This window comes from Acipenser ruthenus, chromosome 13 (genome assembly GCF_902713425.1).
Source record: "Acipenser ruthenus chromosome 13, fAciRut3.2 maternal haplotype, whole genome shotgun sequence".
NCBI classification, from domain to species: domain Eukaryota; kingdom Metazoa; phylum Chordata; class Actinopteri; order Acipenseriformes; family Acipenseridae; genus Acipenser; species Acipenser ruthenus.
In genome coordinates, this window is record NC_081201.1 from 37,417,809 (window position 1) to 37,434,250 (window position 16,442).

At 39.3% G+C, this 16,442-nt stretch overlaps 1 protein-coding gene across 6 annotated transcripts in view; it reads left to right on the forward strand.

Moving 5' to 3' along the window:
- The window catches only part of LOC117418091 (SH3 and PX domain-containing protein 2A-like), a 90,648-nt gene that overhangs the window by 48,041 nt on the left and 26,165 nt on the right, over nucleotides 1–16,442 (forward strand). For 4 of the 6 annotated variants that reach the window (XM_034030671.3, XM_034030673.3, XM_058985279.1 and 1 more), the window contains 2 exons: nucleotides 4,726–4,770; nucleotides 7,391–7,519. In XM_034030671.3, the coding sequence (XP_033886562.2) occupies nucleotides 4,726–4,770; nucleotides 7,391–7,519 (174 nt within the window). The remainder of the gene's footprint in view (nucleotides 1–4,725; nucleotides 4,771–7,390; nucleotides 7,520–16,442) is intronic. The other 2 variants (XM_034030672.3, XM_058985277.1) reach the window with 1 other exon arrangement.

Below are 16,442 nucleotides of genomic sequence, written 5' to 3' on the forward strand. Positions count from 1 at the left end.
ACTATGAGTTTGAGGATGGGGTTGGAAATGGGGCCAGTACACAGTACACACCACAGTAGGTTCATTTGACTGTTTGCGATCTCCTGGACCTTCACTGGTATTTTATCTGCTGCAGCTGCATACTGCTATTTATATAGGGTTGAGGTATAAAGATGCATTGCTTTTGTGGGTTAAACCCCATCATCTTTTAAAGAAGTATTACTATAATAGATTCATAAAAGTATCTACGGCACGAGCCAATAAAAGGCTGCAGGGGTTTGCTTAGTAATCCTGCTGCGTTAGTTTGAAGTGCGTTTTTCAATTAGCTCCCCTGTGCTTGTACACTGAGACCCCTGGCTCAAAAATAAATAATACCTCACATTTAGTAAAGACCCACAATGACCAAAATGCACATTTTTTCTGGGAACTTTATTTTTTGTTCCACGATGAAGCAGTTAAACCTTTTGTTAAACTTCAAGATTGTGAAACTTGCATACGTACTTGGCAGAAGGAATCGGAAAAGTGCCTCTGCAGACTTTTTAAAGCACAGATGAAGTTACACCAGCGCATGCATTTTTCAGTGTCCACAGAACTTCAGTAAACCAGGCCCAATGTTACTAAATGATCTAGTAACATTATGTATTTGAGAACGTGCTTTCTAAATAGAATCTACTCATTAAATCCTGGGGGAGAGTTTTGAAAGACATCGCCAGTCACTTCAATATTTCTGTGGATAAAAAGTCTGGCTGTCATTAGTGGATGGCTCCTGGGCTCCAGCTTTGCCCTTTTGACCTTGTACCCCAAAGTTCACGCCTGGGTAAGTGTTTTTTGTCATCAGTAAAATTACACCAAGTCTTCTCCAGGGAGTAAGGGAGACTGCAGTTAAATAGATTGGCACACATTCTCATTACCATTGGGAATATTCTCCAGTTGACCACGACAGAAAGTGGCTGTGTAGCTGCTGCTAGAAATAGAAAACTATGCAAGATTTTGTTATTTTTATTTTTTGTTCGTTTGAAGGGTTGGTACCAGTATGAATGGGTAATGCTTTGAGCTCAGTATTGGAATCGAGCGGCCCAGTGCCAGTTTATGTTCTGTGAACTTGGTATTGTCTTTCAAAACAGGTACTGTGCTTAAAGGGTAGGTAGCATAAAAAGGACATGTAATGGTGCTATGTTAATGGAGTCACATGCCTTTTTGTGGAACAAACAAACCCCACCAAGAACCAATCAAAATGTTGCCAAAAAGATTGTAGACTGTTCAGATTGCATTATAATTTTCAGGCCAACGTAAAAGAAAAGTTATCTTTATGGATGGAAACTGGAAACTGAAATTTGTCATGTTGGTAAAAGTCGCTGTTAATTGAGCCAGCTCATGCATTGAGCAACCAATAATTAATCTATTGTGTTTCTGGAATTTACAAGATGGTCTATGCCTCTGTAGGGCAACCTGGTGATTTTGAGTTTGTTATCTCGTGCTGGTGGCACAGTGGTCTGTCCGTGTTCTCACAGGATTCAATCCACAGCGGCTCTGCAGGGCTATGATTCGCACGTGGGAGTTTCCGTCCAAGCCAAGACTCTTTGAACTCTTTATGCTCTCAATGACTGGATTTAATCATTGCAGATTCATTGCAGCTCGACTGAATAGTCTAAATGGTTCTATACGCTCTATATAATGTCCTTCCAGCTTCAGAATGTCCTTGGTCAGTCATTGAAAGTCTTTTGCTTTGGTCCTGAGGAGCTTTTAACCGAAGAAAAGTGAGAAACAGCTTCAAGTTCAATGCCTGCAGCTGTAGAGTAGATTGACAATTTCCTTTCTGAACAAAACGCAGTGATGCATTGGCAGCAATAGGAGATTCATATAGAGGTTCCTATAAAGGTCTATGTGTAGGTGCACTTAAGAACCCGACAGGCACAACATTGCCTTTGCTGATTTGAGAAGTGCACATGGATATAACATATTTCTGTTTCCTTCCTAGCAGAGCTTCAGATACTAACATTCTCCGATGAGAAGGTCATTATTGCAACATAATCTGTTTTCAAACATTGGGAGCAGATTTCTTAAAACAATCTGTTTTTAATACATGTGTTTAATTCTGAGAAATATTTACCATTCATGGGGCCAGTGTTCTTTTTTTTTTAAAACAAACTAACAAAAAAAAAGCTAAGTGTTTGCCAAGTTTGACTACCACCCTCTGAAATTAATCATTATAATTGCAGAGAAAGTTTCCTTATGATCCTCAAGAAGACAAAAATGACCAAAGTAGACTTTGTAATAGTGCATAATATCTTGATATATCCCCTCTGTGTTACATACTTATCATAAGTTCTAGTAGAACCAAAATTGAATCCTCCCAATGATACTGGCAAGTGCACACAATGACTGCTGCAGACAACAAGCAACCTGAAGGCTTTGCAAAGCAGCTGTAATTTGAAAGCAAGCAGTTTAAGTGCAAGGAAGGTTATTATGCAACACTACTGTCATAAATCTCATACTTTCTTGTTTTTTCTCCAAGAAGAACTACATTCTTACAAAACCCTACTGTTGTCCACTGTGGGATTTTGCAGAGGGAGGAAACAGGAAGCAAACATTTAAGTCTTAGCCAATCGAAATGGAAGCTGGCCTGATAGTGCTTTCTCAAGTTAAATGAGAGAAAGAGACCCTGTAAACAAAGAGAGGGATTGTTAAACAGGGCTCAGGGGCACTGGATGCCCCTGACACCACATTCCTGGGTTTAGGGTAATGCGAGACTGTGGCAGAAAAGTAAAAAAAAAACAACAACAACAACAAATAAAAAAACAACTGCACAGAAATGGACATGCGACTTAGCTGTTAGAAAAACCTGGAAGGCATTAGTTTGGATGCTGGGTAGAGTTCTAATATCAATCATGTGTAGAAAGCTGTGCAAAGGACTGTGTGCCTAATTGGGGGAAGTTTGTTAACTGCCATCGTCTTCAGTAAAAAACAAACACGCTGTTTATGGCCGGCATGTATATATTTGTTTAAAAGATTGTAAAGATTTTACCATAAAAATGAGATGAAAAATGCTGTTTACAAGGATTTTCTTGGGAGACTTCACAAAAGGCAACAGCGGAACTTAAAAAGACTGTCCCTGCAATACGTCAAAGGGATGACGTGCAGTACCAAGCATTCTTGTCTTGTTTTATGTTTCTATGTGTTGTCACTTATAAAGCAGAATTAAGTATAACTCATTAAAGTACTAGAGAATTGCTATTGAAGTTGTCTTTTTTTGTTGTTGTTAAGGCGTGAGATCGAAGCCTATGTTTTGCATCATGGTATTGATCACTGTAGTGGTGAGATGACCCACCTTGTGAGATAGAGTGGTTTTCTTACTCTTGTCACCCACCACACATCACATCTAAGTAAATGCATCACTTGATTCAGTGTGATATATTACAGTCATGCTGTGATGGCCTGAGAAGATCCTTCAGGGTGGCAAAACATAGATTCAGCTAAAGCACGGAAACATTCCAGCAAGGCAATCAGAACTCAGGATAAAGCGCGAGATGGAAGCCTATTGGAAAAAAGATAAAACTTCTCTGCCAGCCCAATGTGGAGTATAACAGGCTTCAGTGAAAGAACATACACACTCCCGCGATACAGTATCTACCATAGTTTAAAATCTCACAGTGAAAGAACATACACACTCCCGCGATACAGTACCTACCGTAGTTTAAAATCTCACAGTGAAAGAACATACACACTCCCGAGATACAGTACCTACCGTACTTTAAAATCTCACAGTGAAAGAACATACACACTCCCGCGATACAGTACCTACCGTAGTTTAAAATCTCACAGTGAAAGAACATACACACTCCCGAGATACAGTACCTACCGTACTTTAAAATCTCACAGTGAAAGAACATACACACTCCCGCGATACAGTACCTACCGTAGTTTAAAATCTCACAGTGAAAGAACATACACACTCCCGAGATACAGTACCTACCGTACTTTAAAATCTCACAGTGAAAGAACATACACACTCCCGAGATACAGTACCTACCGTACTTTAAAATCTCACAGTGAAAGAACATACACACTCCCGCGATACAGTACCTACCGTAGTTTAAAATTCCAGCCTTCCTCATATAATTGGACACTTGCAAACAAGCATACATTGCCTCTAAAATGCCATTTGGGGCCACTATGACATTACATTACTATAGAAACTGTAATGAAATACTGTAATACAGTTGGGACTAGACCCTATTCAGATTAGTGATTTGTTAAGATTGTCGATCTTAATTAGTACCATATGAAAAATACCTTGTGTATAGCTTTTATTTTATGTTTTTGATACATTTCATCAAGCAGCTACTGCTGTTGTAAATTGTTTCCACCCGTATTATGGAATTATGATATTGAAGTCTCTACAGCTGCTACCAGCATGCATTATGATAGCATGGTTCAGATTATAGGTCAGTTCAGACTACTGGGGTCCGGATCAGCACAAGTTTACTGTACATAACCAACAAACTATAGGTCGGAAAAGAGTTATTCAGGGTTACAGAATACAAACTGCTGAAACTCGTTATAACATTGCTGTATTTTTCCTTATATCACGTGGGTCTTATAAAAATGAAAGTTGTTTTGATGGCTTTAGTGCATGAAATTGGAGCTGAACAAATACAGAACACAACTTTTCTAAGTGTTAATGATCCATGGCTGAGGTAATAACTGTTGTTTTTGTTTCCCTGCTGCCTCTGTTGGGATCTGCAGTATGGATGTACAGGCTGTCAGAGAGTCCGAAGAAAGGGGTCCCAGGTACCTCCATCAGTGTGTGCTGGGGTGGTGGTGGCAGCATGGCTTTTTATCACATCTCTTATTATTTGGGGTCTCCATTTGCACTTCCTGCTCAATGGTGTGTGCTTTTGTTTGGTTGTGTTAGCAGTGCATTTTTCTTTTTTTTTTTAAGACTGATTATCTTGGACTACCCTGCCTAAAATAACATTAGGAAGCCCGAGACTAATGCTAATCCAGAATCACCACCTCGTTCAATAGTCCCGTAACATTTATTATTCTGGATGTTCCTGGACTGGTATTTCATCTAGTAGGGAGGTTCCTCTTATTGGCTCCATGGCTTTGTATGTACACTATGTTAAAGGTTTCGATTGATTGGGTGGATTTCCGTGATTGGGGTATTTGTTCTGCAGGACCAGCTGTTTACAGATTTGAACATTTGCATGTGTTTGCAGTAGAGTGCCAAATCATATGCTCTTCTGGGAAATTGTCCTTTCTGTAGTTCTGTTTGTGTTGCTGGAAAACAAAAGGTGGAAAAAAGCCAAAACAATCTTAACCATACAAGATTGGAAAGGCTAAAAACTCGGAAACAACTGCTTCTTGTAAGTGTTTCTTGAGACTATTAGTCAGCGATCAGGCTGTAAAGGGTTAAGTTTGTAAATCAGGGTTATGTGGCCAGACGTTTTTTTTGGCATCTTACGGTAAGCATCTGAGTTAACCTGTCAGTCAACTGATTATGCACTAATGAGTTTAGAGTCCCCCCCCTGCCATTATCATAAATAACCTCCTGCAAAACAGCAGGGGGGGGGGGGGGGGGGGGGGGATACAACCACATATTCACAGCATTCTAGCATTTTAGCAGACTGTTAAATTCAAATCATGCTCGAGGTCAACATGACAGTCTGGACTTGGAAGAGAGCGCTTGCTGTACTTCCAGCTTCTTCGGTAAAGCTTTTACTTGAAGCTAGAAGCAAAGGTTTGTCCTCGAAGACAGTACAGTACTCTTTTTTTATAGAGCCCCACTCTATAAAAAAGAGGCACTTCATTTTTGTATTATTATTTTGTATTTCTAAATCTTTCACTACTCCAGAAGATTTAAAATTGCCTGGAGCAAACCTGACTTTTCTGCTACTAACTCCCCAGCATGACCACCTGTGCGTGCCTTCAAGCAATATTGAGACCTGAGTCAGACTGCACAATACATGTTTCATCTCTAATGAGAACACATCAGGTTGCCAAATTTAGATCCCACTTGGATCCTCTTACTCTGTGATTGAGAAAGCAGTTCATACCTGGTGCTCTGTAACTTTAAACATCCTCCAGTGAACAAATGGGGTATCCCTGCTCACACTGTTCAAGTGTTATCCTGCCTTTACAGTCCAGTCTGAGAGAGAGCCTGCAGCTTTGCAAGCCTCTCTCCTGCCAGCTGGTGTTGCTGCTCAAAAGTGAGGTTGATCTAGCAATTGGAAGGAAGAACTGCCGGCAGAGATTGCTTAATCTTCAGACTACAAAAACAACTCTGAAGTAAATAAGACGACTGATCTAGGGAATGTTTCAGTAGTCTTGTGATTTCCCTTTGGAGAGATTGTGTAATAATGCAGGAAGACAAAAACGTAAGAAAAAAATGCATAATTAGTAACTCAATGGATAATTTAGCGTTGTTGAAGCCGCAACATATTTGAGGGTGAAAAAAACTGCTTATTTAACATCTGATAGACAAGTGTCACAAAACAACCACAATTTGCTCTCTCTGGAATAGTATCACCTTGACCATAGGGTGGTATTTTTTTGATTGAGTTTACTACATGTGTAGAAGCCGTAATGCATGATTTATTTTTGCACTAATACTCAAGACTGGAATTATCCATTTAGCGTCAAGCTAATTATGCATCTAACCCTCTAATGATCTGAGAAGATCCTTCAGTCTCCACGCTGCACCTAAAGCCTCGAGCTCTATGATTATTTTGGTAACATAACAAAAAAAAAATACTAAATGACAACCATATTCTGAACAAATTCTCAGCACTTAAAAGGTTAAAAATCAAGCTGACTAACCCGAGCGAAATGCTTTTCCCTTGTGTTTCATATAAACGAAGGCCCACCCCCCCTTTCTCTGAAGCTCCGTCCCACTCATATGTTTCTATTTAAGGGCTGTAGTGTCGACTCTTATGATTGGCGTCCACAACCCCCCACTCGCTTTCCAGCGCCAGTCTCACAGAGGAGAAGGACTCTTGCAGACTGTTTATTTTCCTGGGGAACTTTTCCTTGATTCCCATCTTCGGCTGTCTGCAGCTCTCTCTCTTGCTCTCTCTCTCTCTGTCTCTCCCTGCCGAAAGCAGGACTATGGAGGCCTTGTTTGCCAAACTGCCAACATGGAAGCCCGTTAACCAAAGAAACTGAAAAATTCAGGTCTTTTCCTTCTTTTTCTTTTTTTTTTTCAAATGTTTCTCTGTGCTTCAGTGTGGGCCGGAGGACGATTCAGCTATATGGCCAGAAGCTTGGGAATATGCATTGAGCCTATGTTGTGTTCTGATTGGCTGTGGTCCGCTGACGAATTGGCCTATGGCGAGTCGGGTGCCCGGTGGTCGCTCGCGGGGAGCCGTGGCTGGAAGCTGGCTGACAGCTTGCTTTTTCCCATCCCCAGGAGCCGACAACTCTGATCCCATGGTGCTGGAGCAGTATGTGGTGGTGGCCAACTACGAGAAACAAGAGAATTCTGAGATCAGCCTGCAAGCAGGGGAAGTGGTGGACGTGATTGAGAAGAGCGAGAGTGGTGAGTACCCCCAAAGCTGTTTTCTTTTTGTTTTTCTGATACTCCGTTCCCCTTCTCTGCAATCCTGAAGCTGTACGTTAGCTCCATCTGGGGGCTCCCTCTGGCCAACGATCCCTGCTGCTTTTTTTTTTTCTCCCACTGTTGGTTTAGGCTAGGGGCCAAATCGTTGCCTTTCGCTGCAAGAATGTCTCCTAGACTTGTATATTAATTATCTAGATTACTTTAATGGAAACAGGGACACTTTGGGAAAGTTGGAGCTTGTGTTTAAGGTCGGCGGCAACATAAAAAAAGAAAAGGAAAGATACAGCATTCCTTTTAATCCATTAACCTTGTCAACATCTTTTAATGAGCAGCAAAACAAAAAGATTGGCTCATGTCAACCTGTGATTTAACTTGCAGTTACAGCTTGCACCAACTGTTTTTGTTTATAATGTAGCTTTCAAGGGTGGTCTGTTGACTTGTTATTATGAAATGCTAAACCAGCTCTTATACTAACATTATTAAAAAAAAAGCAAAAAAAAAAAAAAAGCAAAACAGAAAATGAGGCCTACTCAGTACATTTTGCAACTGAAAGTAATTAATCCCTGACTGTTCCTTTGTTGCAAGCTAGGCCACACTGACCTAATTTTGAAACACAAGTCTCTTTGCAAAGCATATCACTTGTGATTGAGGTCGTTGTTTTACTTTTTTGTTTAATTTGTTTTCTGTTAAATGCATACAAGAAATTGTAGTGAAAAGGGGGCTTAATACCAGATCCAAGCTACTACATTTGATATAAAGCAGCAAGGGTTAAGTGTGCTCTTGATTGGGTCCAACTAGCCTGAAGAAATTCTCAGCTAATTCAGCAGTTTATTCTTACAGACACTGGTGTTCTTTCACTGTTTCCTAGCAGTGATAACAGGCTGCATTGACTTGCTTGCTGCCAGAACACACTTAAGCAATATGTTCCACTTCTGTTAAAATAATCTAACCACAAATAAATAGAGTATCCAAGCTTTCAAACTAAATGTGTTGTTTTAGTCTCTTCCTATTGCTCCTTTAACAAAATGGAACTATGTAATGCAAGTGTTCAAAAAACTAAAATGTGTATAACTCTAACTCTAATTCCCTTAATCCTGTCACTTGGGGAAGGACTAGATTTGGAAAAACTGGGTTATGTTTCAAGTCTGTCCGTGACTGAAACTCAACACCCTGGAACTTTAGGAAAGATTGAATATCAATGGTTTTAGCAGGTCAGACTGATCCTTTTACTTTGGGTCATTAACGTTAGCATTGATGTTCATGTCTGCTAATCAACATGAACAGGAATTGCTGTGGGTCGCACAACATTTAACAAAACAATAAATACAAACAATGTATGCAATGACTTGTAAATGTAACTAAATGCATCTGAGACATAGCAGAATAGATACAATTTAAGCATGAAAAGCTGTGCTTGGTGTATTTCCAAAACCTGTATACAAAGTTCTGCAGGTGATTGCATGATACTGCCAAAATTCATACAGGTTCCTCATCTGCAGAACATATGGGTGCCATAGGATTCTAGCAGGAATCTAATATATTGTTGGTATTTTTTTACTCGTATGTGTTACTTGGTTAGCAGGAATCTTGAATTACCTTTGCTTCAAGCTGTAGCATACTTGTTTCTTATATAGCTCTTTGAATTGGGTTAGAGCGTTTTCTCTATTTTGGTAACTGCCTTTGATTCATGTTTGTATGTAAAAACAACAGTCATCTTGTAGCTTTATAGCACCTATAAACATTTGATAGCGTTTTTTACACTTAGCATTTAAAATGGTGTGAAAGAAAGCATTGAAAAGGAAGGCATTGATTTTAGTTCCTCACTTTAAGACCATCCCACAGTTGCACAGGCTAATGATGTAGTTTCAATGAAAGTTGGATGAAAAGGAACACAAGTTTATAAAGAGCATAAGGGACTAATCTTCGTTCAACCCCAGCACAGACAAGCCCTGTCACTTCTAATGCATTGCTTTATATGCGTGGTCAGTCGCTTCTCTTTCCATTATGTTTTTTATTTGTTTCCACTTGGCCACTTAGCTTTCTATGAGACTGTGTGGTCCGGTGGTTAAAGAAAAGGGCTTATAACCAGGAGGTCCCCGGTTCAAATCCCGGCTTAGCCACTGACTCATGGTGTGACCCTGAGCAAGTCACTTAACCTCCTTGTGCTCTGTCTCTCACGTGAGATGTTGGTGTAAGTGACTCTGCAGCTGATGGATAATTCACACACCCTAATCTCTGTAACTCACCTTGGATAAAGGCATCTGCTAAATAAACAAACAATAATAATATTGCTCCACCACAATTAGATGAATCCTGGGAGATGGAAGTAACTGCCAATGGGCATCAAGATTATAGGACTGCCACCTTAGCCAGCACCTGCTCATTATTGATATCGCTCACCACTCATCTTGAGAACTCCTCTTGTTTAACACTGAAACTTAATTTCAAAGGGGAATGATATTGTTATTACTTAACTAGGTATGGGAAATAATGAGAGGCTCCATAATGACTAAGTCACCTATCATCCCCCAGTCCATCTAACAAGTGCCTATCAAAGTAATGGGTACTTTGTCAATGACTAGACAAGCTGCCAATCAGCTTGTTGGCAGGACTGGCTATGACTTAGATAAATGATGTCATTCCACCAAGGTGCAGCAGCACTTTACAGGAGAGCTTCATCCATCATTGACAAAACTAATTATACACTTGATTAATAAAGCTCCATGCATCCAGACCTTAGAAATAGAACGTTCTTTGCTGGGGTTATAGAAGCTTTTTCCTGGTCTATAGCCATTGATTTAAAGAACATTGGCAGGATTGTGGCTCTCCAGGACCAGGGTTGGCCACCCCTGCACTACACTATTATTTGCTTTATATGGAATGAAACGAGTGAGTGAAATGAAAAAAGTGTTACTGAAAATATAGCCTGCTATGTAGTATTGTAGTAAAAATAGTAAGTGTTTAAACTGAAGGACCACAGTGCTGCCCTGGAGTTAGGTTAAACAGGAACATTGACATAATTTTTACATTACATGCCAGTTCAAACAATCACAGGTGCATCTAGCAGGTTCTAAATATATATATATATATATATATATATATATATATATATATATATATATATATATATATATATATATATATATATATATATATATAGAATAATAGATGGGCTTCAGTGAGTTACAGGAAAATAATTCCATCTAGGGTTTCTGTGACTTCATAGATTACAAGACCGAAGGGTAATTTATAAAATTTATGAATTGTTTTCCTGTAACTCACTGAAGAGGCTCATCTATACCCTTGTGATGCTAATATTAAAAAAGACGAGGTTCAGCAGTACAGTTGGTTTTTTTTAAACGTAGTGTCTCAGTGCTGTACAGACGTTCTATATTATTATTATTATTATTATTATTATTATTATTATTATTATTATTATTATTATTATGATTTTAGCAGTAAGTAAGTCATTGAACTTGACACTTTTATTGGCATTGACATGTTCCTATCCAGAATTTTGCAAGTCTACCTCGGACGTTAGACAATGGAAGACAGAATTGCAATTATGCACCAAATCCATTCACACCCTCAAATTAGACAAGTGCAGATAGACAGTTCAGTTCATGTTCAATCTGTGCAGCTGCATTTACACAACACTGCAGCTGATCAAAGCAATTGCTCTTCTTTAATAAAGGTTACTGACTGCTAACAAATGAAGTTGGTAATCAGCCAAGAGCCACTGCTTCCCAAGGTAGGGAACACTTAAAGCTAGTGAAAGCACTAAAGTGATTGATTTTCATGTATATTGACAACGCATTGCAATACATTACACAATTATAGGACCAATGACATTGTTCCTTTTCTCATTCTTTGCAGCTGCCTGCGTTTCAGTCACACCCAGTCAGTTCAGTGATGGCAGTGAGTTTCCGGCTTTTTTGAAAGCTTTGTTTATTTAGAAAAGCCAGGCCTTGTCCCAAAAGCACTCTTTAAAAGGGCATGAGGATCTCCATTGAGATAGTCACACACTGTCCAGTCAATCATGTGGGATTATAACTAAATTAAATATAAAGAAAACTAACATTAGCCAAAGGGGCTGATTTAATGCTTTGTGGATGTATTTGGCTTGGCACATTTATTTCGTTTAGGAATTTAAAAGAGTTACCATCTATTTAAATAAAATGTATCAGGGGCACGTTGCTGGAGCACCAATGCTGTTAAATCTAGCAGAAGTATAGGCCCGATCCAAATGTAAACCCCAAGCCTCGTCTCTAGCTAGCTGAAGATTGAGCTCTTCTAGTATATTAATTATGGAAACACTCCCTGACTTAATGAGTTTACTGGACAAAAAGGGTGCAGTTGCAAACGTTGACTTAATAGCTGGTTTCCGTATTGGATGTTCCAAATGCCATGTTCCAAAAAAGGCTTTGCGTGGTATTAACTCCCTTTTGTGTGGTTTGAGCAAAATCCCTATCTTTGTTTAGACCAGAGAGCTGGAATCAAATATGAATTTCCCCTATATTAACAATGATTAGATTTAGCAACTGTCTGTGTAATATTCTATAAAAATTGATGTAGAGTCTACATATTGTATTATTCTAGATATTGTAATATTAAAGATGACTGTTGATTTAAGACTGTAATGTGATGAAGAATGCACATGTATGAAATGTGTGTTTACTCATAAGTCAAATTATGGAAACATGTTCTGTGCGTATTTGGAATCCTTTTCTGCACATCCTCTTCTATGGAAAACTTCTTTTTAGTGAAACATGACACCAGTCAACTTCAATGTATATGCAATGAATGGAATCAGAACCAGAATTCAAAACACCCCAGAATGTATCCCAGTCTTATTGCACAGCACATGATATCCATCCCCAGGTCCAATGCACAGCCTGGCATATGCTTAAGCAAAGTGCGAGAGCTTTCAGTAGAGATTAATATTTGTGCACACCCAGTGCACGTAACTATACCTCTGCTGCTTATTTTCAACTAGGATATCCATGGCTCCAATACTGCCAACTTTACTGTCTGCTACAGTCCACTAGTAAACCACTGAGCTCCTGAAAATACAATAATTCCACTTTTGGATTATGTGTTGCTTTAATCCACTTTAAAAATCAATTGTAGAGTTTGAAAGCCTAGAGTAGACAGCTTCTGGTACTTGGATTTGCCTCTCCACTCCAGTGAAAATAGGGAAAAGTGTCAAAAGTGAAAGTTTAAAACCATATTGATTTACTTTTTGTTATGGATACTCCATGAATTGTTTTAAGCTTATTGATGAGTCAGCCAACATTGGCTACATTTACAACAGAAATAAAGGTAACACACTATGATTGTAGTGCTATTATTCTTGTAAGAAAATCCACTTGACCCTTTCCTTTTTTATTATGACATGGGTTTACAACAAACTTCAAAGTGCCGCGCCAGTGGGTGTCATTTTATGTCAATTAAGGAGGGGCTATGCGAACATTTCAGATATCACACATCAGAAGAACATACCTTTAATTAAATGTGCATTGCATTACAAAGGTGGACGTTCGGGTTTAAAACAGATGTATCGAGTGTTATCTCTGCTTGTTTTCTATCTCCAAGGATGGGTAGTAATTATTATGGGTTGTAATTATTTGTTAAATGTTTCCAATTAATATTTCCTCAAAGCACAAAAGAGGTTTGTTGAAAAAGTTTGGATAGTTGGTGATATTTCAGTGGTTTATCAACTACACTCTGGAGGTGTGTATATATACTATATACAGTACAGTATTGGTAATTTATATTTATTGTAAAAAGTATTAACAGATCAGCCTGTTTTTACATTATTCAGACAATGGGTTTGTCTGGGTTTTTGACAGTCGTGAGGAAGCACTGATGTAGCTCTGTGCCCTTTCCCTTGTTGGCATTTTTTAAAATAATTTTATACCGTGTACCATTGGATTTCATTATTTGCATTATTTCTTCTGAAGTTGTGCGAGAAGCATTTCATAAGACAGGATTTGCAATGGGATCTGTTCTGAATCTTTCAGACTGGACTAGATTTACTTTGGCAATACTCCCATTTCGGAGCTAGCTTTGAACTGGAAGCCTGAGCCACATGACCTCTATGAATGTCCCTTGTTAAAACCCCCGGCCCATGCTGAGCTCGAGTCAATTCCCTGTTTAAAACAGCCTGGGTCAATCAGTTGTGGGATCTGAAATCTAGGAAAGCCCTTGTTCAACACCCCCCCCCCCATATATCTTTCACCCTGGAGCTAAGTGAGGTCTATGAACAACCCCAGGGGTTTCAGAATGGATGATACCTGCCTTGTTGCCAGGAACGGCTCATGAATAGCAGTTTGTGAAGAACTCATTCAGATGGATCTCCTTTCACTGGTAACGAAAACAAGGTAACTTTACCCTTTGTTTTATGACAAGCTGACAAGCTCGGGGGAAAGATAGCTGTCGTTGTCTTTTGCTATGTTATTAATATACATGCAAGTGTGAGCCTGCTGTTTACTCAACTTTTACTTTCTATACATATCACATGTAATCTCTTCCTAGTATAGGAGGCTGTGTGGTCCAGTAGTTAAAGAAAAGGCTTGTAACCAGGAGGTTCAAATCCCACCTCAACCACTGACTCATTGTGTGACCGTGAGCAAGTCACTTAACTTCCTTGTCCTCCGTCTTTCGGGTGAGACGTAGTTGTAAGTGACTCTGCAGCTGATGCATAGTTCACACACCTTAGTCTCTGTAAGTCACCTTGGATAAAGGCGTCTGCTAAATAAACAAATAATAATAATAGTGCAATTCACCTAGTCTAGTGAATTGAGACAATCAGATGCTATATGATGCCTAGGCTTTTTTGAAAAAAAACAGTAATCCTCAGATCAGATGAAACTGCATGTTGACACTGCAAGTGGGTAGCTGCTGTGGTCTTGGATCCTCCTTGTATGGCTCAGTTCTGTATTAATATTGAGCATGTAATGCATAAGTCGCAGAATGGGGTCTCAGACTGTGAGCACAGCAGGTCAGTTCATTGGTCTGCAGGAGTTTAAGAGTGAAATGCTTGCAATGCGTTACAACTTGCTGTTGGTTTAGCAGAGCCCCTGCCAATGTTTATTGAAGTGAACCCTCAGTTCTGAAGATCTGCTGGCACTGCTCGTGATTTGGGCCTGTTGATTCTCTGCATGCCATTGTGAAATGAGCAGCAGAGAAACCAGAAGCAGACCCAAGTGAACCAGCAACGTTCAGCTGTCATTGATTAGTGCCCCATATGGTTTTCACATTTTCTGTATGTATTCCAGAAGCCTGTTACCTGTTGAGCCAATGGGGAGCTGTAGGTATTTCCTTTTTTTTTTTTACAAAAACATCATATGGGAAAAAAGCAGATGTATTCTTGACGTTTTTGTTTTGCTGACATTGGTAACCTTCTGCTGTTGAAAGCAAAAGTGTATTGTTTGTCTTTTTAAATGACAAAGTGACAAGCAGATTCAAGAGGTAAGAAAGCTTAGACTACCGTGAGGAATATACAGTATACATTAGCAGGAATAAAGCCTTGGGTTCAGAGGCAGTTCCCTGCACGGATGGCTAACTTTTGGAAGACCATTGAAAAGGATTAGGATAGGCATCCTTAAAAGAGACCTCATTAATTTTCGGGCAAGGTGCCACTATCCCAGACAACACTGAAAATCTAACAAACTCCAAAAAGAGAGTGTAATTTAATTGAGTTAAAAGATCTAGCAATCATCTGAGCAGCTCCTTATGAACGTTTCTCTCAGTCTTGTAAACAAATAGAAGAGTATTTCTTCATGTGATACAGATGTTTTTCATTGAGTGCCTTAGCCCTAATGTTTGATTGATTGCCTCTGTGTGCCAGCTGATATTCTGGTTACAGATATTATGAATTCAGCAGAAGATCCAAAATAAATACTTGATATTTGCGGTCTGGAAACAAGTTTCTAAATAATTAGAGGCTCTATCATAGAAGCAATTATATATGGAAACTGGCCTCCTGAAAATATTCCTCTTGTGCATCAGTAACCCAGATGAATACTTGCAGGAATGTACTGGTGCATTAAAGACTCTCGTGATATATACCAGTATTCATTCATTCTCATATTCATTTTCTTCAATTAAGAACAAGTAGCTTCTAATTACATTCGTAGGTTGTTTGTAGTCCATTGACTTTTTTATGATATTTGCAATCATTTTGAATGGTTCTGATTGCAATAAACTCACTTCTCTATGCACATTTTGTATTGCCAGCAACACAAAAGGTAACTTGATCCAAAGTATTATTATTATTATTACTTATTTCTTAGCAGACGCCCTTATCCAGGGCGACTTACAGTCGTTACAAGAGTAGCTGTTCACTTGCTGGTGCCGGCTCTCGCCTCTATAAAGACAGTTTGGCTGGTCTAGCCTGTGTTACATATATGTATACAGCAGACAACTAGAACTGGAGCACAGATCCTGAACTCATATGAAATCAGCTTTAACACAGAAACCTGTAATTGCGTAATTGCAGTAAGAACCAATGCGACTGCAAACATTACCTTAAATATCCGTCCCATCTGTATCTGAGGTACAGGTGGTAAAATGAGGTCAGGTGCCAGACTCGGTGTTGGATTATGGTTGGCCCACCCTTCCATCTGGGATCTATTCAGGGCTCTAAATAAGAGCACATGGGGCTGGGTTTGGGGTGCGTTTTTTTCCCCCTTTTCTTCTGTTCTTCTTCAGTTACCTCAGCCTTTGAGATCTCCAGATGGAAACAAGACTGAATGGGAGCTCAGCCACTAAGAACACTGTTCATTTACTATAACCTGATACAGAGCAGGCTCTTACTACAGAGACTGGCAATACAGCACATACCTAATTAGTGCACCAGCTTTATTGAGTTTCTTCACTTTCCTCTAAAACTTGTTTC